The sequence below is a fragment of the Silurus aristotelis genome (assembly GCF_946808225.1).
Source record: "Silurus aristotelis genome assembly, chromosome: 7".
In the NCBI taxonomy this organism is placed as follows: Eukaryota; Metazoa; Chordata; class Actinopteri; order Siluriformes; family Siluridae; genus Silurus; species Silurus aristotelis.
In genome coordinates this window covers 922,435-948,434 of record NC_139580.1, presented here as the reverse complement: position 1 = coordinate 948,434, position 26,000 = coordinate 922,435, and the positions used below count along the sequence as shown (strand labels likewise).

The following is a 26,000-nucleotide window of genomic DNA, read 5'->3' as shown; positions in this document are numbered from 1 at the left end:
GTCTGGGTATGCAACAGTCTCTGTCTGTCTGGGTATGTAACAGTCTGTCTGTCTGTCTGTCTGTCTGGGTATGTAACTGTCTGTCTGTCTGTCTGTCTGTCTGGGTATGTAACTGTCTGTCTGTCTGTCTGTCTGTCTGTCTGTCTGTCTGTCTGGGTATGTAACAGTCTGTCTGTCTGTCTGTCTGTCTGGGTATGTAACAGTCTGTCTGTCTGTCTGTCTGTCTGGGTATGTAACAGTCTGTCTGTCTGTCTGTCCTGTCTGTCTGGGTATGTAACAGTCTGTCTGTCTGTCTGTCTGTCTGTCTGGGTAGTGTAACAGTCTGTCTGTCTGTCTGTCTGTCTGTCTGGGTATGTAACAGTCTGTATGTCTGTCTGTCTGGGTATGTAACAGTCTGTCTGTCTGTCTGTCTGTCTGTCTGGGTATGTAACAGTCTGTCTGTCTGTCTGTCTGGGTATGTAACAGGCTGCACACGATGCACTTTCTGTGTTGAGGACGCTTACAGTCCTAAACCCTGTGTTTTCTGTTTCTGTGATTGTTGTTGTATGTAGCACCAGGGTTCTGGAGGAACGTTGTTTCATGTCACTGTGTACTGCGTCACATATTTATAGTTGAAATGACCATAAAATCTTCTTGACTTGACTCATTACTCTGTCTGTCTGTCTGTCTGGGTATGTAACTGTCTGTCTGTTTGGTTACATTACTGTGTGTCCAGTTCTGTATCTCTCTCTCTCTCTCTCTCTCTCTCTCTCTCTCTCTCTCTCTCTCTCTCTCTCTCTCTCTCTCTCTCTCTCTCTCTCTCTCTCTCTCTCTCTCTCTCTATATATATATATATATATATATATATATATATATATATTGAAGTGTCTGTGTTTCTGTCCTGGACAGAGTCCGATTAAGGAGGCGTATCACATGATGAACTGTGTTCTGGGAATGGTGCACATGGCCAATCACAGCTCATTGTTCTGCCCTTTGACCTTGAGGGGCGGGCTTGGGAGATGTTCGGCTCCGCCCATGTCCTTCCCTCTCCTCAGTTATGATGTGAGTTTTTGCGTTTTTTTATTCATGTTTAAAACATGCTGATTATTAGTCTGTCTGGAGCTAATAATAACTACACACACACACACACACACACACACACACACACTTACACACTCTCTCTCTCGCTCTCTCCAGCCATCTCTGTGGTATCACAGCAGCTCAGTGTTAGCTCTAGCTCTGGACACGATGACCGCCCCCTACAGGCTGAGATACAACAGCGTCCCCATGTGGCAGCTGGCGGATGCGTTTAACTACTCGGGGAGGAAGGTGAGGTGGCCGAATGTGGCCTGCGTGTTACGCACCTGAGCATCGGCTAATCTTTCTGTTTGTTTTTCACAGGTTGTGTGCGCTTATGGGTCTGTCCCATTTCCCATGATGCAAGGCAGCAGTCTCCCTGACGCACTAACCGCCTGTGCTGATACGTTACCCTGGAAACCTTTATCGGGCTGCCCCGAGCGGGCCAACGGGCGATGTTTCGGCCAGTCGGTGATGCTGCGGGGGCTGGAGGGGCAGAGCCAAGTGAGGTATGAGGATTGTTACTGTTACCACAAAGCTGAAGGCACTTAATTGTACAGGACGTCTTTGGATGCAGTATAATAAAATGTTGCGTTCCTGTTAACAAGAAGACCCAAATCTGTTCCAGCATGGCAATGCCCCTAAACACAAAGCAGCTCCATGAAGATCTGGTGTACAGTGGAACCTCGGAGCTCGCGAGGGTTAGGGACCAAGACCTTTTGATACACCCCTTCCAACCCAGTTAAAACCCAAAGAACACTATACGAAATCGATTTAAATGAGTAAATAACACTTTCACTCCATAACACTTAATTATTAGACAATTTTAATGAGATAAACCTTGATTAGAAATGTTAAAGCTAGCGTTTTGAGCAGCTCGCGGTTGCTCACGAGCCGATCTGAATGAGAGTCGCCGGTCGGAATGAAAGTCGCGAGCATGCGAGGTCGCGAGCGCTGAGGCCGCGAACTCCGAGGTTCCACTGTAGAATGTAAAGAAGAATGTAAAATGGACACATATTAGAGATGGCCACTAGATGGAGACATACTGTATATTATAATTTAATTTGAAAAAGAAGAATAGACTTTATTTGTCACATATACATTACAGCACAGTGAAATTTGTTCTTCTCATATCCCATCTTGCTCGGAAGCTGGGGTCAGAGTGTAGGGTCGGCCATGATACGGAGCCCCTGGAGCACAGAGGGTTAAGGGCCTTGTTCAAGGGCCCAAGAGTGGCAGCTTGGCGATACCGTTAATTTGCGTAAAGGGGAACAAAAGCTTCCTGTGTCCAAGCAAATGTGCAAATAGTGTGCTGCCATCTGATGCACCTCATAATCCAATCTTAATATCCAATCCCGAACTCTTATCCCAGTCTTTAATCTTTAATCCCAATGTCAGTATTCAATCTTTAATCTCTAAATCCAATCCTAGTTCTTCAGTCTCCAGTCTAAGTGCATTATTCTATAATAAGCGTATGTTCCTGACCTCCTTCTTTTTTTAATATCCTAATGTATGAATAATAAAACTCTTCTACATCTCTACTGAAACAGGTCGATGTTTGGTTATGGAGAGATTGTCTGGATGTGTAGGGGTCATAGGGAGGTCATGAAGTTCATGTATGGGGCTATAATGTACTTTTATCTCTGCAGTTCTCTGGCTCCTGGAACAGAACCTTCCTCCATTCTGCACTCTGCTCAGTCAGGAGAAGACGTTCTGGGCACATACCTCACAACACACTACCCTTCTACACCACTGTACGTAACACACACACACAGAGATCATAATCATGCATTTTAACTTTACATATAATGTGTGTGTGTGTGTGTGTGTGTGTGTGTGTGTGTTGTCCCACAGTGCAATACAGTTGCTCTCCTCTCCTAGTAAAGTGACTCCACCCTTTCCTCAGATCTTCAATCCAATACTCGACTCCCAGGGTTTCTTACAGAACCAAACATCTAGTACAGGTATGTGTTATCACTAGCACTACATCATATCACTACCATACGTTATATCACTACCACTACATCATATCACTACTGTACATCACTACCACTACATCATATCACTACCATACGTTATATCACTACCACTACATCATATCACTACTGTACATCACTACCACTACATCATATCACTACCGTACGTTATAATCACTACTGTACATCACTACCACTACATCTTATCACTACTGTACATCACTACCACTACATCATATCACTACCATACGTTATATCACTACTGTACATCACTACCACTACATCATCACTACCGTACATCACTACCATACGTTATATCACTACCACTACATCATATCACTACTGTACATCACTACCACTACATCATCACTACCACTACATCATATCACTACCATACGTTATATCACTACTGTACATCACTACCACTACATCATCACTACCGTACATCACTACCATACGTTATATCACTACCATACATCACTACCACTACATCATATCACTACCATACGTTATATCACTACCACTACATCATATCACTACTGTACATCACTACCACTACATCATATCACTACCACTACATCATATCACTACTGTACATCACTACCATATGTTATATTACTACTGTACATCACTACCATATGTTATATTACTACTGTACATCACTACCACTACATCATATCACTACTGTACATCACTACCACTACATCATATCACTACTGTACATCACTACCACTACATCATATCACTACTGTACATCACTACCACTACATCATATCACTACCGAACATCACTACCACTACGTCATATCACTACCGAACATCACTACCATACGTTATATCACTACCGTACATCACTACCACTACATCATATCACTACTGTACATCACTACCACTACATCATATCACTACTGTACATCACTACCACTACATCATATCACTACTGTACATCACTACCACTACATCATATCACTACCGAACATCACTACCATACGTTATATCACTACCGTACATCACTACCACTACATCATATCACTACTGTACATCACTACCACTACATCATATCACTACCATACGTTATATCACTACCACTACATCATATCACTACTGTACATCACTACCACTACATCATATCACTACCGTACGTTATATCACTACTGTACATCACTACCACTACATCATATCACTACCGTACATCACTACCACTACATCATATCACTACTGTACATCACTACCACTACATCATATCACTACTGTACATCACTACAAATACATCATATCACTACTGTACATCACTACCACTACATCATATCACTACCGAACATCACTACCATACGTTATATCACTACCGTACATCACTACCACTACATCATATCACTACTGTACATCACTACCACTACATCATATCACTACCATACGTTATATCACTACCACTACATCATATCACTACTGTACATCACTACCACTACATCATATCACTACTGTACATCACTACCATACGTTATATCACTACCGTACATCACTACCACTACATCATATCACTACTGTACATCACTACCACTACATCTTATCACTACTGTACATCACTACCACTACATCTTATCACTACTGTATATCACTACCATACGTTATATCACTACTGTACATCACTACCACTACATCATATCACTACCGTACATCACTACCACTACATCATATCACTACCATACGTTATATCACTACTGTACATCACTACCACTACATCATATCACTACTGTACATCACTACCATATGTTATATTACTACTGTACATCACTACCACTACATCATATCACTACCGTACATCACTACCACTACATCATATCACTACCGTACATCACTACCACTACATCATATCACTACCGTACATCACTACCACTACATCATATCACTACCGTACATCACTACCACTACATCATATCACTACCGTACATCACTACCACTACATCATATCACTACCGTACATCACTACCACTACATCATATCACTACCGTACATCACTACCACTACATCATATCACTACTGTACATCACTACCACTACATCATATCACTACTGTACATCACTACCACTACATCATATCACTACTGTACATCACTACCACTACATCATATCACTACTGTACATCACTACCACTACATCTTATCACTACTGTACATCACTACCATACGTTATATCACTACTGTACATCACTACCACTACATCATATCACTACTGTACATCACTACCACTACATCATATCACTACTGTACATCACTACCACTACATCATATCACTACCGTACGTTATATCACTACCGTACATCACTACCACTACATCATATCACTACCGTACATCACTACCACTACATCATATCACTACCGTACATCACTACCATATGTTATATTACTACCGTACATCACTACCACTACATCATATTACTACCGTACATCACTACCACTACATCATATCACTACCGTACATCACTACCACTACATCATATCACTACTGTACATCACTACCACTACATCTTATCACTACTGTACATCACTACCACTACATCATATCACTACTGTACATCACTACCACTACATCATATCACTACTGTACATCACTACCACTACATCATATCACTACTGTACATCACTACCACTACATCTTATCACTACCGTACATCACTACCACTACATCATATCACTACTGTACATCACTACCACTACATCATATCACTACCATACGTTATATCACTACTGTACATCACTACCACTACATCATATCACTACCATACGTTATATCACTACTGTACATCACTACCACTACATCATATCACTACTGTACATCACTACCACTACATCTTATCACTACTGTACATCACTACCATACGTTATATCACTACTGTACATCACTACCACTACATCATATCACTACTGTACATCACTACCACTACATCATATCACTACTGTACATCACTACCACTACATCATATCACTACCATACGTTATATCACTACCGTACATCACTACCACTACATCATATCACTACCGTACATCACTACCATATGTTATATTACTACCGTACATCACTACCACTACATCATATTACTACCGTACATCACTACCACTACATCATATCACTACCGTACATCACTACCACTACATCATATCACTACCGTACATCACTACCACTACATCATATCACTACCGTACATCACTACCACTACATCTTATCACTACTGTACATCACTACCACTACATCATATCACTACTGTACATCACTACCACTACATCATATCACTACTGTACATCACTACCACTACATCATATCACTACTGTACATCACTACCACTACATCATATCACTACTGTACATCACTACCACTACATCTTATCACTACCGTACATCACTACCACTACATCATATCACTACTGTACATCACTACCATACGTTATATCACTACTGTACATCACTACCACTACATCATATCACTACCATACGTTATATCACTACCGTACATCACTACCACTACATCATATCACTACTGTACATCACTACCACTACATCATATCACTACCATACGTTATATCACTACTGTACATCACTACCACTACATCATATCACTACCATACGTTATATCACTACTGTACATCACTACCACTACATCATATCACTACTGTACATCACTACCATATGTTATATTACTACCGTACATCACTACCACTACATCACATCACTACCGTACATCACTACCACTACATCACATCACTACCGTACATCACTACCACTACATCACATCACTACCGTACATCACTACCACTACATCACATCACTACCGTACATCACTACCACTACATCACATCACTACTGTACATCACTACCACTACATCACATCACTACCGCACATCACTACCACTACATCACATCACTACCGCACATCACTACCACTACATCACATCACTACCGCACATCACTACCACTACATCACATCACTACCGCACATCACTACCACTACATCACATCACTACCGCACATCACTACCACTACATCACATCACTACCGCACATCACTACCACTACATCACATCACTACCGCACATCACTACCACTACATCACATCACTACCGCACATCACTACCACTACATCACTACCGCACATCACTACCACTACATCACTACCGCACATCACTACCACTACATCACATCACTACCGCACATCACTACCACTACATCACATCACTACCGCACATCACTACCACTACATCACATCACTACCGCACATCACTACCACTACATCACATCACTACCGCACATCACTACCACTACATCACATCACTACCGCACATCACTACCACTACATCACATCACTACCGCACATCACTACCACTACATCACATCACTACCGCACATCACTACCACTACCGTACATCACTACCGCACATCACTACCACTACCGTACATCACTACCGCACATCACTACCACTACCGCACATCACTACCGCACATCACTACCACTACCGCACATCACTACCGCACATCACTACCACTACCGCACATCACTACCGCACATCACTACCGTACACCACTACCGCACATCACTACCACTACTGTACACCACTACCGCGCATCACTACCACTACTGTACACCACTACCGCGCATCACTACCACTACTGTACACCACTACCGCGCATCACTACCACTACTGTACACCACTACCGCGCATCACTACCACTACTGTACACCACTACCGCGCATCACTACCACTACTGTACACCACTACCGCGCATCACTACCACTACTGTACACCACTACCGCGCATCACTACCACTACTGTACACCACTACCGCGCATCACTACCACTACTGTACACCACTACCGCGCATCACTACCACTACTGTACACCACTACCGCGCATCACTACCACTACTGTACACCACTACCGCGCATCACTACCACTACTGTACACCACTACCGCGCATCACTACCACTACTGTACACCACTACCGCGCATCACTACCACTACTGTACACCACTACCGCGCATCACTACCACTACTGTACACCACTACCGCGCATCACTACCACTACTGTACACCACTACCGCGCATCACTACCGCGCATCACTACCACTACCGCGCATCACTACCGCGCATCACTACCACTACCGCGCATCACTACCGCGCATCACTACCACTACCGCACATCACTACCGCGCATCACTACCACTACCGCACATCACTACCGCGCATCACTACCACTACCGCACATCACTACCGCGCATCACTACCACTACCGCACATCACTACCGCGCATCACTACCACTACCGCACATCACTACCGCGCATCACTACCACTACCGCACATCACTACCGCGCATCACTACCACTACCGCACATCACTACCGCGCATCACTACCACTACCGCACATCACTACCGCGCATCACTACCACTACCGCACATCACTACCGCGCATCACTACCACTACCGCACATCACTACCGCGCATCACTACCACTACCGCACATCACTACCGCGCATCACTACCACTACCGCACATCACTACCGCGCATCACTACCACTACCGCACATCACTACCGCGCATCACTACCACTACCGCACATCACTACCGCGCATCACTACCACTACCGCACATCACTACCGCGCATCACTACCACTACCGCACATCACTACCGCGCATCACTACCACTACCGCACATCACTACCGCGCATCACTACCACTACCGCACATCACTACCGCGCATCACTACCACTACCGCACATCACTACCGCGCATCACTACCACTACCGCACATCACTACCGCGCATCACTACCACTACCGCACATCACTACCGCGCATCACTACCACTACCGCACATCACTACCGCGCATCACTACCACTACCGCACATCACTACCGCGCATCACTACCACTACCGCACATCACTACCGCGCATCACTACCACTACCGCACATCACTACCGCGCATCACTACCACTACCGCACATCACTACCGCGCATCACTACCACTACCGCACATCACTACCGCGCATCACTACCACTACCGCACATCACTACCGCGCATCACTACCACTACCGCACATCACTACCGCGCATCACTACCACTACCGCACATCACTACCGCGCATCACTACCACTACCGCACATCACTACCGCGCATCACTACCACTACCGCACATCACTACCGCGCATCACTACCACTACCGCACATCACTACCGCGCATCACTACCACTACCGCACATCACTACCGCGCATCACTACCACTACCGCACATCACTACCGCGCATCACTACCACTACCGCACATCACTACCGCGCATCACTACCACTACCGCACATCACTACCGCGCATCACTACCACTACCGCGCATCACTACCGCGCATCACTACCACTACCGCGCATCACTACCGCGCATCACTACCACTACCGCGCATCACTACCGCGCATCACTACCACTACCGCGCATCACTACCGCGCATCACTACCACTACCGCGCATCACTACCGCGCATCACTACCACTACCGCGCATCACTACCGCGCATCACTACCACTACCGCGCATCACTACCGCGCATCACTACCACTACCGCGCATCACTACCGCGCATCACTACCACTACCGCGCATCACTACCGCGCATCACTACCACTACCGCGCATCACTACCGCGCATCACTACCACTACCGCGCATCACTACCGCGCATCACTACCACTACCGCGCATCACTACCGCGCATCACTACCACTACCGCGCATCACTACCGCGCATCACTACCACTACCGCGCATCACTACCGCGCATCACTACCACTACCGCGCATCACTACCGCGCATCACTACCACTACCGCGCATCACTACCGCGCATCACTACCACTACCGCGCATCACTACCGCGCATCACTACCACTACCGCGCATCACTACCGCGCATCACTACCACTACCGCGCATCACTACCGCGCATCACTACCACTACCGCGCATCACTACCGCGCATCACTACCACTACCGCGCATCACTACCGCGCATCACTACCACTACCGCGCATCACTACCGCGCATCACTACCGCGCATCACTACCACTACCGCGCATCACTACCGCGCATCACTACCACTACCGCGCATCACTACCACTACCGCACATCACTACCGCGCATCACTACCACTACCGCACATCACTACCGCGCATCACTACCACTACCGCACATCACTACCGCGCATCACTACCACTACCGCACATCACTACCGCGCATCACTACCACTACCGCACATCACTACCGCGCATCACTACCACTACCGCACATCACTACCGCGCATCACTACCACTACCGCACATCACTACCGCGCATCACTACCACTACCGCACATCACTACCGCGCATCACTACCACTACCGCACATCACTACCGCGCATCACTACCACTACCGCACATCACTACCGCGCATCACTACCACTACCGCACATCACTACCGCGCATCACTACCACTACCGCACATCACTACCGCGCATCACTACCACTACCGCACATCACTACCGCGCATCACTACCACTACCGCACATCACTACCGCGCATCACTACCACTACCGCACATCACTACCGCGCATCACTACCACTACCGCACATCACTACCGCGCATCACTACCACTACCGCACATCACTACCGCGCATCACTACCACTACCGCACATCACTACCGCGCATCACTACCACTACCGCACATCACTACCGCGCATCACTACCACTACCGCACATCACTACCGCGCATCACTACCACTACCGCGCATCACTACCGCGCATCACTACCACTACCGCGCATCACTACCGCGCATCACTACCGCGCATCACTACCGCGCATCACTACCGCGCATCACTACCGCGCATCACTACCGCGCATCACTACCGCGCATCACTACCGCGCATCACTACCGCGCATCACTACCACTACCGCGCATCACTACCGCACATCACTACCACTACCGCGCATCACTACCGCGCATCACTACCACTACCGCGCATCACTACCGCGCATCACTACCACTACCGCGCATCACTACCGCGCATCACTACCGCGCATCACTACCGCGCATCACTACCACTACCGCGCATCACTACCGCACATCACTACCACTACCGCGCATCACTACCGCACATCACTACCACTACCGCGCATCACTACCACTACATCATATCACTACCACTACATCACTACCACTACATCATATCACTACCACTACATCACTACCACTACACCACTACCACTACCGTACATCACTACCACTACACCACTACCACTACCACTACACCACTACCACTACCGTACATCACTGCCACTACACCACTACCACTACCGCACATCACTGCCACTACACCACTACCACTACCGCGCATCACTGCCACTACACCACTACCACTACCGCGCATCACTGCCACTAGCGCACACCACTACCGCGCATCACTGCCACTAGCGCACACCACTACCGCGCATCACTGCCACTAGCGCACACCACTACCGCGCATCACTGCCACTAGCGCACACCACTACCGCGCATCACTGCCACTAGCGCGCACCACTACCGCACATCACTACCACTACCGCGCATCACTACCGCGCATCACTACCACTACCGCGCATCACTACCGCGCATCACTACCACTACCGCGCATCACTACCGCGCATCACTACCGCGCATCACTACCGCGCATCACTACCGCGCATCACTACCGCGCATCACTACCACTACCGCGCATCACTACCGCACATCACTACCACTACCGCGCATCACTACCGCACATCACTACCACTACCGCGCATCACTACCACTACATCATATCACTACCACTACATCACTACCACTACATCATATCACTACCACTACATCACTACCACTACACCACTACCACTACCGTACATCACTACCACTACACCACTACCACTACCACTACACCACTACCACTACCGTACATCACTGCCACTACACCACTACCACTACCGTACATCACTGCCACTACACCACTACCACTACCGCGCATCACTGCCACTACCGCACACCACTACCGCGCATCACTGCCACTAGCGCACACCACTACCGCGCATCACTGCCACTAGCGCACACCACTACCGCGCATCACTGCCACTAGCGCACACCACTACCGCGCATCACTGCCACTAGCGCACACCACTACCGCGCATCACTGCCACTAGCGCACACCACTACCGCGCATCACTGCCACTAGCGCACACCACTACCGCGCATCACTGCCACTAGCGCACACCACTACCGCGCATCACTGCCACTAGCGCACACCACTACCGCGCATCACTGCCACTAGCGCACACCACTACCGCGCATCACTGCCACTAGCGCACACCACTACCGCACATCACTGCCACTAGCGCACACCACTACCGCACATCACTGCCACTACCGCACATCACTGCCACTAGCGCACATCACTGCCACTAGCGCACATCACTGCCACTAGCGCACATCACTGCCACTAGCGCACATCACTGCCACTAGCGCACACCACTAGCGCACACCACTACCGCGCATCACTACCGCGCATCACTACCGCGCATCACTACCGCGCATCACTACCGCGCATCACTACCGCACATCACTACCGCGCATCACTACCGCACATCACTACCACTACCGCGCATCACTACCACTACATCATATCACTACCACTACATCACTACCACTACACCACTACCACTACCGTACATCACTACCACTACACCACTACCACTACCACTACACCACTACCACTACCGTACATCACTGCCACTACACCACTACCACTACCGTACATCACTGCCACTACACCACTACCACTACCGCACATCACTGCCACTACACCACTACCACTACCGCACATCACTGCCACTACCGCACACCACTACCGCACATCACCGCCACTACCGCACACCACTACCGCACATCACCGCCACTACCGCACACCACTACCGCACATCACTGCCACTAGCGCACACCACTACCGCACATCACTGCCACTAGCGCACACCACTACCGCACATCACTGCCACTAGCGCACACCACTACCGCACATCACTGCCACTAGCGCACACCACTACCGCACATCACTGCCACTAGCGCACACCACTACCGCACATCACTGCCACTAGCGCACACCACTACCGCACATCACTGCCACTAGCGCACACCACTACCGCACATCACTGCCACTAGCGCACACCACTACCGCACATCACTGCCACTAGCGCACACCACTACCGCACATCACTGCCACTAGCGCACACCACTACCGCACATCACTGCCACTAGCGCACACCACTACCGCACATCACTGCCACTAGCGCACATCACTGCCACTAGCGCACATCACTGCCACTAGCGCACATCACTGCCACTAGCGCACATCACTGCCACTAGCGCACATCACTGCCACTAGCGCACATCACTGCCACTAGCGCACACCACTGCCGCGCATCACTGCCGCGCATCACTGCCGCGCATCACTGCCGCGCATCACTGCCGCGCATCACTGCCGCGCATCACTACCGCGCATCACTACCGCGCATCACTACCGCGCATCACTACCGCGCATCACTACCGCGCATCACTACCGCACATCACTACCGCACATCACTACCACTACCGCACATCACTACCGCACATCACTACCACTACCGCACATCACTACCGCACATCACTACCACTACCGCACATCACTACCGCACATCACTACCGTACATCATATCACTACCACTACCGCACATCACTACCACTACATCATATCACTACCGTACATCACTACCACTACATCATATCACTACCGTACATCACTACCACTACTGTACATCACTACCACTACCGTACATCACTACCACTACATCACTACCACTACCGTACATCACTACCACTACATCATATCACTACCACTACTGTACATCACTACCACTACTGTACATCACTACCACTACCGTACATCACTACCACTACCGTACATCACTACCACTACATCATATCACTACCACTACATCATATCACTACCGTACATCACTACCACTACATCATATCACTACCGTACATCACTACCACTACTGTACATCACTACCGTACATCACTACCACTACTGTACATCACTACCACTACATCATATCACTACTGTACATCACTACCACTACATCATATCACTACCACTACATCATATCACTACCACTACATCATATCACTACCATACGTTATATCACTACTGTACATCACTACCACTACATCATATCACTACCACTACATCATATCACTACCGTACATCATATCACTACCGTACATCACTACCACTACATCATATCACTACCGTACATCACTACCACTACATCATATCACTACCACTACATCATATCACTACCATACGTTATATCACTACTGTACATCACTACCACTACATCATATCACTACCACTACATCATATCACTACCACTACATCATATCACTACCGTACATCACTACCACTACATCATATCACTACCGTACATCACTACCACTACATCATATCACTACCGTACATCACTACCACTACTGTACATCACTACCGTACATCACTACCACTACTGTACATCACTACCACTACTGTACATCACTACCACTACTGTACATCACTACCACTACTGTACATCACTACCACTACATCATATCACTACTGTACATCACTACCACTACATCATATCACTACCACTACATCATATCACTACCACTACATCATATCACTACCACTACATCATATCACTACCATACGTTATATCACTACTGTACATCACTACCACTACATCATATCACTACCACTACATCATATCACTACCACTACATCATATCACTACCACTACATCATATCACTACCGTACATCATATCACTACCGTACATCACTACCACTACATCATATCACTACCGTACATCACTACCACTACATCATATCACTACCACTACATCATATCACTACTGTACATCATATCACTACCACTACATCATATCACTACTGTACATCACTACCACTACATCATATCACTACCATATGTTATATCACTACTGTACATCACTACCACTACATCACTACCACTACATCACATCACTACCACTACATCATATCACTACCACTACATCATATCACTACCACTACATCATATCACTACCACTACATCACTACCACTACCGTACATCACTACCACTACATCATATCACTACTGTACATCACTACCACTACATCATATCACTACCACTACATCATATCACTACCACTACATCATATCACTACCATACGTTATATCACTACTGTACATCACTACCACTACATCATATCACTACTGTACATCACTACCACTACATCATATCACTACCATATGTTATATCACTACTGTACATCACTACCACTACATCATATCACTACTGTACATCACTACCACTACATCATATCACTACCACTACATCATATCACTACCACTACATCATATCACTACCACTACATCATATCACTACCGTACATCACTACCACTACATCATATCACTACTGTACATCACTACCACTACATCATATCACTACTGTACATCACTACCACTACATCATATCACTACCACTACATCATATCACTACCACTACATCATATCACTACCACTACATCATATCACTACCATACGTTATATCACTACTGTACATCACTACCACTACATCATATCACTACTGTACATCACTACCACTACATCATATCACTACCATATGTTATATCACTACTGTACATCACTACCACTACATCATATCACTACCACTACATCATATCACTACTGTACATCACTATCACTACTGTACATCACTACCACTACATCATATCACTACTGTACATCACTACCACTACATCATATCACTACCACTACATCATATCACTACCACTACATCATATCACTACCGTACATCACTACCACTACATCATATCACTACCACTACATCATATCACTACCACTACATCATATCACTACCACTACATCATATCACTACCATACGTTATATCACTACTGTACATCACTACCACTACATCATATCACTACTGTACATCACTATCACTACTGTACATCACTACCACTACATCATATCACTACCATGTTATATCACTACTGTACATCACTACCACTACATCATATCACTACCACTACATCATATCACTACCACTACATCATATCACTACATCATATCACTACCGTACATCACTACCACTACATCATATCACTACCACTACATCACTACCACTACCGTACATCACTACCACTACATCATATCACTACCACTACATCATATCACTACCGTACATCACTACCACTACATCATATCACTACCGTACATCACTACCACTACATCATATCACTACCACTACATCACTACCACTACCGTACATCACTACCACTACATCATATCACTACCACTACATCACTACCACTACCGTACATCACTACCACTACATCATATCACTACCACTACATCATATCACTACCATACGTTATATCACTACATCATATCACTACCACTACATCATATCACTACCATACGTTATATCACTACTGTACATCACTACCACTACATCATATCACTACTGTACATCACTACCACTACATCACATCACTACCACTACATCATATCACTACTGTACATCACTACCACTACATCATATCACTACTGTACATCACTACCACTACATCATATCACTACCACTACATCATATCACTACCACTACATCATATCACTACCACTACATCATATCACTACCACTACATCACTACCACTACATCATATCACTACCGTACATCACTACCACTACATCATATCACTACCACTACATCATATCACTACCACTACATCATATCACTACCACTACATCATATCACTACCACTACATCATATCACTACCGTACATCACTACCACTACATCATATCACTACCGTACATCACTACCACTACATCATATCACTACCACTACATCATATCACTACCACTACATCATATCACTACCACTACATCATATCACTACCGTACATCACTACCACTACATCACATCACTACCGCGCATCACTACCACTACCGCACATCACTACCGCGCATCACTACCACTACCGCACATCACTACCGCGCATCACTACCACTACCGCACATCACTACCGCGCATCACTACCACTACCGCACATCACTACCGCGCATCACTACCACTACCGCACATCACTACCGCGCATCACTACCACTACCGCACATCACTACCGCGCATCACTACCACTACCGCACATCACTACCGCGCATCACTACCACTACCGCACATCACTACCGCGCATCACTACCACTACCGCACATCACTACCGCGCATCACTACCACTACCGCACATCACTACCGCGCATCACTACCACTACCGCACATCACTACCGCGCATCACTACCACTACCGCACATCACTACCGCGCATCACTACCACTACCGCACATCACTACCGCGCATCACTACCACTACCGCACATCACTACCGCGCATCACTACCACTACCGCACATCACTACCGCGCATCACTACCACTACCGCACATCACTACCGCGCATCACTACCACTACCGCACATCACTACCGCGCATCACTACCACTACCGCACATCACTACCGCGCATCACTACCACTACCGCACATCACTACCGCGCATCACTACCACTACCGCACATCACTACCGCGCATCACTACCACTACCGCACATCACTACCGCGCATCACTACCACTACCGCACATCACTACCGCGCATCACTACCACTACCGCACATCACTACCGCGCATCACTACCACTACCGCACATCACTACCGCGCATCACTACCACTACCGCACATCACTACCGCGCATCACTACCACTACCGCACATCACTACCGCACATCACTACCGTACATCACTACCGCACATCACTACCGTACATCATATCACTACCACTACCGCACATCACTACCACTACATCATATCACTACCGTACATCACTACCACTACATCATATCACTACCGTACATCACTACCACTACACCACTACCACTACCGTACATCACTACCACTACACCACTACCACTACCGCACATCACTACCACTACCGTACATCACTACCGCACATCACTACCACTACCGCACATCACTACCGCACATCACTACCACTACCGCACATCACTACCGCACATCACTACCGTACATCACTACCGCACATCACTACCGTACATCATATCACTACCACTACCGCACATCACTACCACTACATCATATCACTACCGTACATCACTACCACTACATCATATCACTACCGTACATCACTACCACTACACCACTACCACTACCGTACATCACTACCACTACACCACTACCACTACCGCACATCACTACCACTACCGCACATCACTACCGCACATCACTACCACTACCGCACACCACTACCGCACATCACTGCCACTACCGCACACCACTACCGCACATCGCTGCCACTACCGCACACCACTACCGCACATCGCTGCCACTACCGCACACCACTACCGCACATCGCTGCCACTACCGCACACCACTACCGCACATCACTGCCACTACCGCACACCACTACCGCACATCACTGCCACTACCGCACACCACTACCGCACATCACTGCCACTACCGCACACCACTACCGCACATCACTGCCACTACCGCACACCACTACCGCACATCACTGCCACTACCGCACACCACTACCGCACATCACTGCCACTACCGCACACCACTACCGCACATCACTGCCACTACCGCACACCACTACCGCACATCACTGCCACTACCGCACACCACTACCGCACATCACTGCCACTACCGCACACCACTACCGCACATCACTGCCACTACCGCACACCACTACCGCACATCACTGCCACTACCGCACATCACTACCGCACATCACTGCCACTACCGCACATCACTACCGCACATCACTGCCACTACCGCACACCACTACCGCACATCACTGCCACTACCGCACACCACTACCGCACATCACTGCCACTACCGCACACCACTACCGCACATCACTGCCACTACCGCACACCACTACCGCACATCACTGCCACTACCGCACACCACTACCGCACATCACTGCCACTACCGCACATCACTACCGCACATCACTGCCACTACCGCACATCACTACCGCACATCACTGCCACTACCGCACATCACTACCGCACATCACTGCCACTACCGCACACCACTACCGCACATCACTGCCACTACCGCACACCACTACCGCACATCACTGCCACTACCGCACACCACTACCGCACATCACTGCCACTACCGCACACCACTACCGCACATCACTGCCACTACCGCACACCACTACCGCACATCACTGCCACTACCGCACACCACTACCGCACATCACTGCCACTACCGCACACCACTACCGCACATCACTGCCACTACCGCACACCACTACCGCACATCATATCACTACCACTACATCATATCACTACCCGTACATCACTACCACTACATCATATCATATCACTACCCGTACATCACTACCACTACCATATGTCATATCACTACCGTACATCACTACCACTACCATATGTCATATCACTACCAGTACATCACTACCACTACCATATGTCATATCACTACCAGTACATCACTACCACTACCATATGTCATATCACTACCAGTACATCACTACCACTACCATATGTCATATCACTACCAGTACATCACTACCACTACCATATGTCATATCACTACCAGTACATCACTACCACTACCATATGTCATATCACTACCAGTACATCACTACCACTACCATATGTCATATCACTACCGTACATCACATCACTACCACTACATCATATCACTACCGTACATCACTACCACTACCATATGTCACATCACTACCACTACATCACTACCACTACCATATGTCACATCACTACCACTACATCACTACCACTACATCATATCACTACCACTACATCACTACCACTACATCATATCACTACCACTACATCATATCACTACCACTACATCATATCACTACCGTACATCACTACCACTACCATATGTCACATCACTACCACTACATCACTACCACTACCATATGTCACATCACTACCACTACATCACTACCACTACCATATGTCACATCACTACCACTACATCACTACCACTACATCATATCACTACCACTACATCACTACCACTACATCATATCACTACCACTACATCATATCACTACCACTACATCATATCACTACCGTACATCACTACCACTACCATATGTCACATCACTACCACTACATCACTACCACTACCATATGTCACATCACTACCACTACATCACTACCACTACATCATATCACTACCACTACATCACTACCACTACATCATATCACTACCACTACATCATATCACTACCACTACATCATATCACTACCACTACATCATATCACTACCGTACATCACTACCACTACATCATATCACTACCACTACATCATATCACTACCACTACATCATATCACTACCGTACATCACTACCACTACATCATATCACTACCACTACATCATATCACTACCACTACATCATATCACTACCGTACATCATATCACTACCACTACCATATGTCATATCACTACCAGTACATCACTACCACTACCATATGTCATATCACTACCACTACATCACTACCACTACCACTACATCATATCACTACCACTACATCATATCACTACCACTACATCATATCACTACCGTACATCACTACCACTACATCATATCACTACCACTACATCATATCACTACCGTACATCACTACCACTACATCATATCACTACCACTACATCATATCACTACCACTACATCATATCACTACCGTACATCACTACCACTACCATATGTCACATCACTACCACTACATCACTACCACTACCATATGTCACATCACTACCACTACATCACTACCACTACCATATGTCACATCACTACCACTACATCACTACCACTACATCATATCACTACCACTACATCACTACCACTACATCATATCACTACCACTACATCACTACCACTACATCATATCACTACCACTACATCATATCACTACCACTACATCATATCACTACCACTACATCATATCACTACCACTACATCATATCACTACCACTACATCATATCACTACCACTACATCATATCACTACCGTACATCACTACCACTACATCATATCACTACCACTACATCATATCACTACCACTACATCATATCACTACCGTACATCACTACCACTACATCATATCACTACCACTACATCATATCACTACCACTACATCATATCACTACCACTACATCATATCACTACCACTACATCATATCACTACATCATATCACTACATCATATCACTACCACTACATCATATCACTACATCATATCACTACCACTACATCATATCACTACCACTACATCATATCACTACCACTACATCATATCACTACCGTACATCACTACCACTACATCATATCACTACCACTACATCATATCACTACCACTACATCATATCACTACCACTACATCATATCACTACATCATATCACTACATCATATCACTACCACTACATCATATCACTACATCATATCACTACCACTACATCATATCACTACCACTACATCATATCACTACCACTACATCATATCACTACCACTACATCATATCACTACCGTACATCACTACCACTACATCATATCACTACCACTACATCATATCACTGCCACTACATCATATCACTACATCATATCACTACCACTACATCATATCACTACCGTACATCACTACCACTACATCATATCACTACCACTACATCATATCACTACCACTACATCATATCACTACCGTACATCACTACCACTACATCATATCACTACCGTACATCACTACCACTACATCATATCACTACCACTACATCATATCACTACATCATATCACTGCCACTACATCATATCACTACCGTACATCACTACCACTACATCATATCACTACCACTACATCATATCACTACCACTACATCATATCACTACCGTACATCACTACCACTACATCATATCACTACCGTACATCACTACCACTACATCATATCACTACCACTACATCACTACCACTACATCATATCACTACCACTACATCATATCACTACCACTACATCATATCACTACATCATATCACTACATCATATCACTACCACTACATCATATCACTACATCATATCACTACCACTACATCATATCACTACATCATATCACTACCACTACATCATATCACTACCACTACATCATATCACTACCACTACATCATATCACTACATCATATCACTACCACTACATCATATCACTACCACTACATCATATCACTACATCATATCACTACCACTACATCATATCACTACCACTACATCATATCACTACATCATATCACTACCGTACATCACTACCACTACATCATATCACTACCACTACATCATATCACTACCGTACATCACTACCACTACATCATATCACTACCACTACATCATATCACTACCACTACATCATATCACTACCGTACATCACTACCACTACATCATATCACTACCGTACATCACTACCACTACATCATATTACTACCACTACATCATATCACTACCACTACATCATATCACTACCACTACATCACTACCACTACCACTACATCATATCACTACCACTACATCACTACCACTACCACTACATCATATCACTACCACTACATCACTACCACTACCACTACATCATATCACTACCACTACATCACTACCACTACCACTACATCATATCACTACCACTACATCACTACCACTACCACTACATCATATCACTACCACTACATCACTACCACTACCACTACATCATATCACTACCACTACATCACTACCACTACCACTACATCATATCACTACCACTACATCATATCACTACATCATATCACTACCACTACATCATATCACTACATCATATCACTACCACTACATCATATCACTACCGTACATCACTACCACTACATCATATCACTACCACTACATCATATCACTACCGTACATCACTACCACTACCGTAAATCACTACCACTACATCATATCACTACATCATATCACTACCGTACATCACTACCACTACATCATATCACTACCACTACATCATATCACTACCACTACATCATATCACTACCACTACATCATATCACTACCACTACATCACTACCACTACCACTACATCATATCACTACCACTACATCACTACCACTACCACTACGTCATATCACTACCACTACATCACTACCACTACCACTACATCATATCACTACCACTACATCACTACCACTACCGTACATCACTACCACTACATCATATCACTACCGTACATCACTACCACTACATCATATCACTACCGTACATCACTACCACTACATCATATCACTACCGTACATCACTACCACTACATCATATCACTACCGTACATCATATCACTACCATACGTTATATCACTACCGTACATCATATCACTACCATACGTTATATCACTACCGTACATCACTACCACTACATCATATCACTACCACTACATCATATCACTACCGTACATCACTACCACTACATCATATCACTACCACTACATCATATCACTACCGTACATCACTACCGTACATCACTACCACTACATCATATCACTACCGTACATCACTACCACTACATCATATCACTACCGTACATCACTACCACTACATCATATCACTACCGTACATCATATCACTACCATACGTTATATCACTACTGTACATCACTACCACTACATCATATCACTACTGTACATCACTACCACTACATCATATCACTACCATACGTTATATCACTACCGTACATCACTACCACTACATCTTATCACTACCGTACATCACTACCACTACATCATATCACTACCGTACATCATATCACTACCATACGTTATATCACTACCGTACATCACTACCACTACATCATATCACTACCACTACATCATATCACTACCGTACATCACTACCGTACATCACTACCACTACATCATATCACTACCGTACATCACTACCACTACATCATATCACTACCGTACATCATATCACTACCATACGTTATATCACTACTGTACATCACTACCACTACATCATATCACTACTGTACATCACTACCACTACATCATATCACTACCATACGTTATATCACTACTGTACATCACTACCACTACATCTTATCACTACTGTACATCACTACCACTACATCATATCACTACCGTACATCACTACCACTACATCATATCACTACCACTACATCATATCACTACCGTACATCACTACCGTACATCACTACCACTACATCATATCACTACCGTACATCACTACCACTACATCATATCACTACCGTACATCACTACCACTACATCATATCACTACCGTACATCATATCACTACCATACGTTATATCACTACTGTACATCACTACCACTACATCATATCACTACTGTACATCACTACCACTACATCATATCACTACCATACGTTATATCACTACTGTACATCACTACCACTACATCTTATCACTACTGTACATCACTACCACTACATCATATCACTACGACTACATCATATCACTACTGTACATCACTACCACTACATCATATCACTACCATACGTTATATCACTACTGTACATCACTACCACTACATCATATCACTACCATACGTTATATCACTACTGTACATCACTACCACTACATCATATCACTACCATACGTAATATCACTACTGTACATCACTACCACTACATCATATCACTACCATACGTTATATCACTACTGTACATCACTACCACTACATCTTATCACTACTGTACATCACTACCATATGTTATATCACTACTGTACATCACTACCACTACATCATATTACTACCATTCGTTATATCACTACCGTACATCACTACCACTACATCATATCCCTACCGTACATCACTACCATACGTTATATCACTACCATACATCACTACCACTACATCATATCACTACCATACGTTATATCACTACCATACGTTATATCACTACCACTACATCATATCACTACTGTACATCACTACCACTACATCATATCACTACCACTACATCATATCACTACTGTACATCACTACCACTACATCATATCACTACCATACGTTATATCACTACTGTACATCACTACCACTACATCATATCACTACCACTACATCATATCACTACTGTACATCACTACCACTACATCATATCACTACTGTACATCACTACCACTACATCATATCACTACTGTACATCACTACCACTACATCATATCACTACCACTACATCATATCACTACTGTACATCACTACCATATGTTATATTACTACTGTACATCACTACCATGTTATATTACTACTGTACATTAAATCACTACCACTGCATCATATCACTACTGTACATCACTACCATACGTCATATCACTACCACTACATCATATCACTACCACTACATCATATCACTACCATACGTTATATCACTACTGTACATCACTACCACTACATCATATCACTACCATACGTTATATCACTACTGTACATCACTACCACTACATCTTATCACTACTGTACATCACTACCACTACATCATATCACTACCATGTTATATCACTACTGTACATCACTACCACTACATCATATCACTACTGTACATCACTACCACTACATCATATCACTACCATACGTTATATCACTACCACTACATCATATCACTACCGTACATCACTACCATACGTTATATCACTACCATACATCACTACCACTACATCATATCACTACCATACGTTATATCACTACCGTACATCACTACCA

General features: G+C 45.4%; 2 protein-coding genes across 2 annotated transcripts in view; both read left to right on the top strand.

The window, feature by feature from the left end:
- The window catches only part of LOC310729324 (uncharacterized protein), a gene marked incomplete at its 3' end in the record, with an annotated part of 114,896 nt that overhangs the window by 51,342 nt on the left and 37,554 nt on the right, over positions 1-26,000 (top strand). The gene's annotated exons all lie outside the window — the stretch shown is intronic.
- The window catches only part of msto1 (misato mitochondrial distribution and morphology regulator 1), a 46,070-nt gene continuing 20,929 nt past the window's right edge, over positions 860-26,000 (top strand). Inside the window, exons 1-5 of the mRNA XM_083546740.1 lie at positions 860-1,041; positions 1,177-1,308; positions 1,381-1,565; positions 2,706-2,810; positions 2,911-3,020. Of these exons, the coding sequence (XP_083402866.1) occupies positions 913-1,041; positions 1,177-1,308; positions 1,381-1,565; positions 2,706-2,810; positions 2,911-3,020 (661 nt within the window). The 5' untranslated portion in view covers positions 860-912. The remainder of the gene's footprint in view (positions 1,042-1,176; positions 1,309-1,380; positions 1,566-2,705; positions 2,811-2,910; positions 3,021-26,000) is intronic.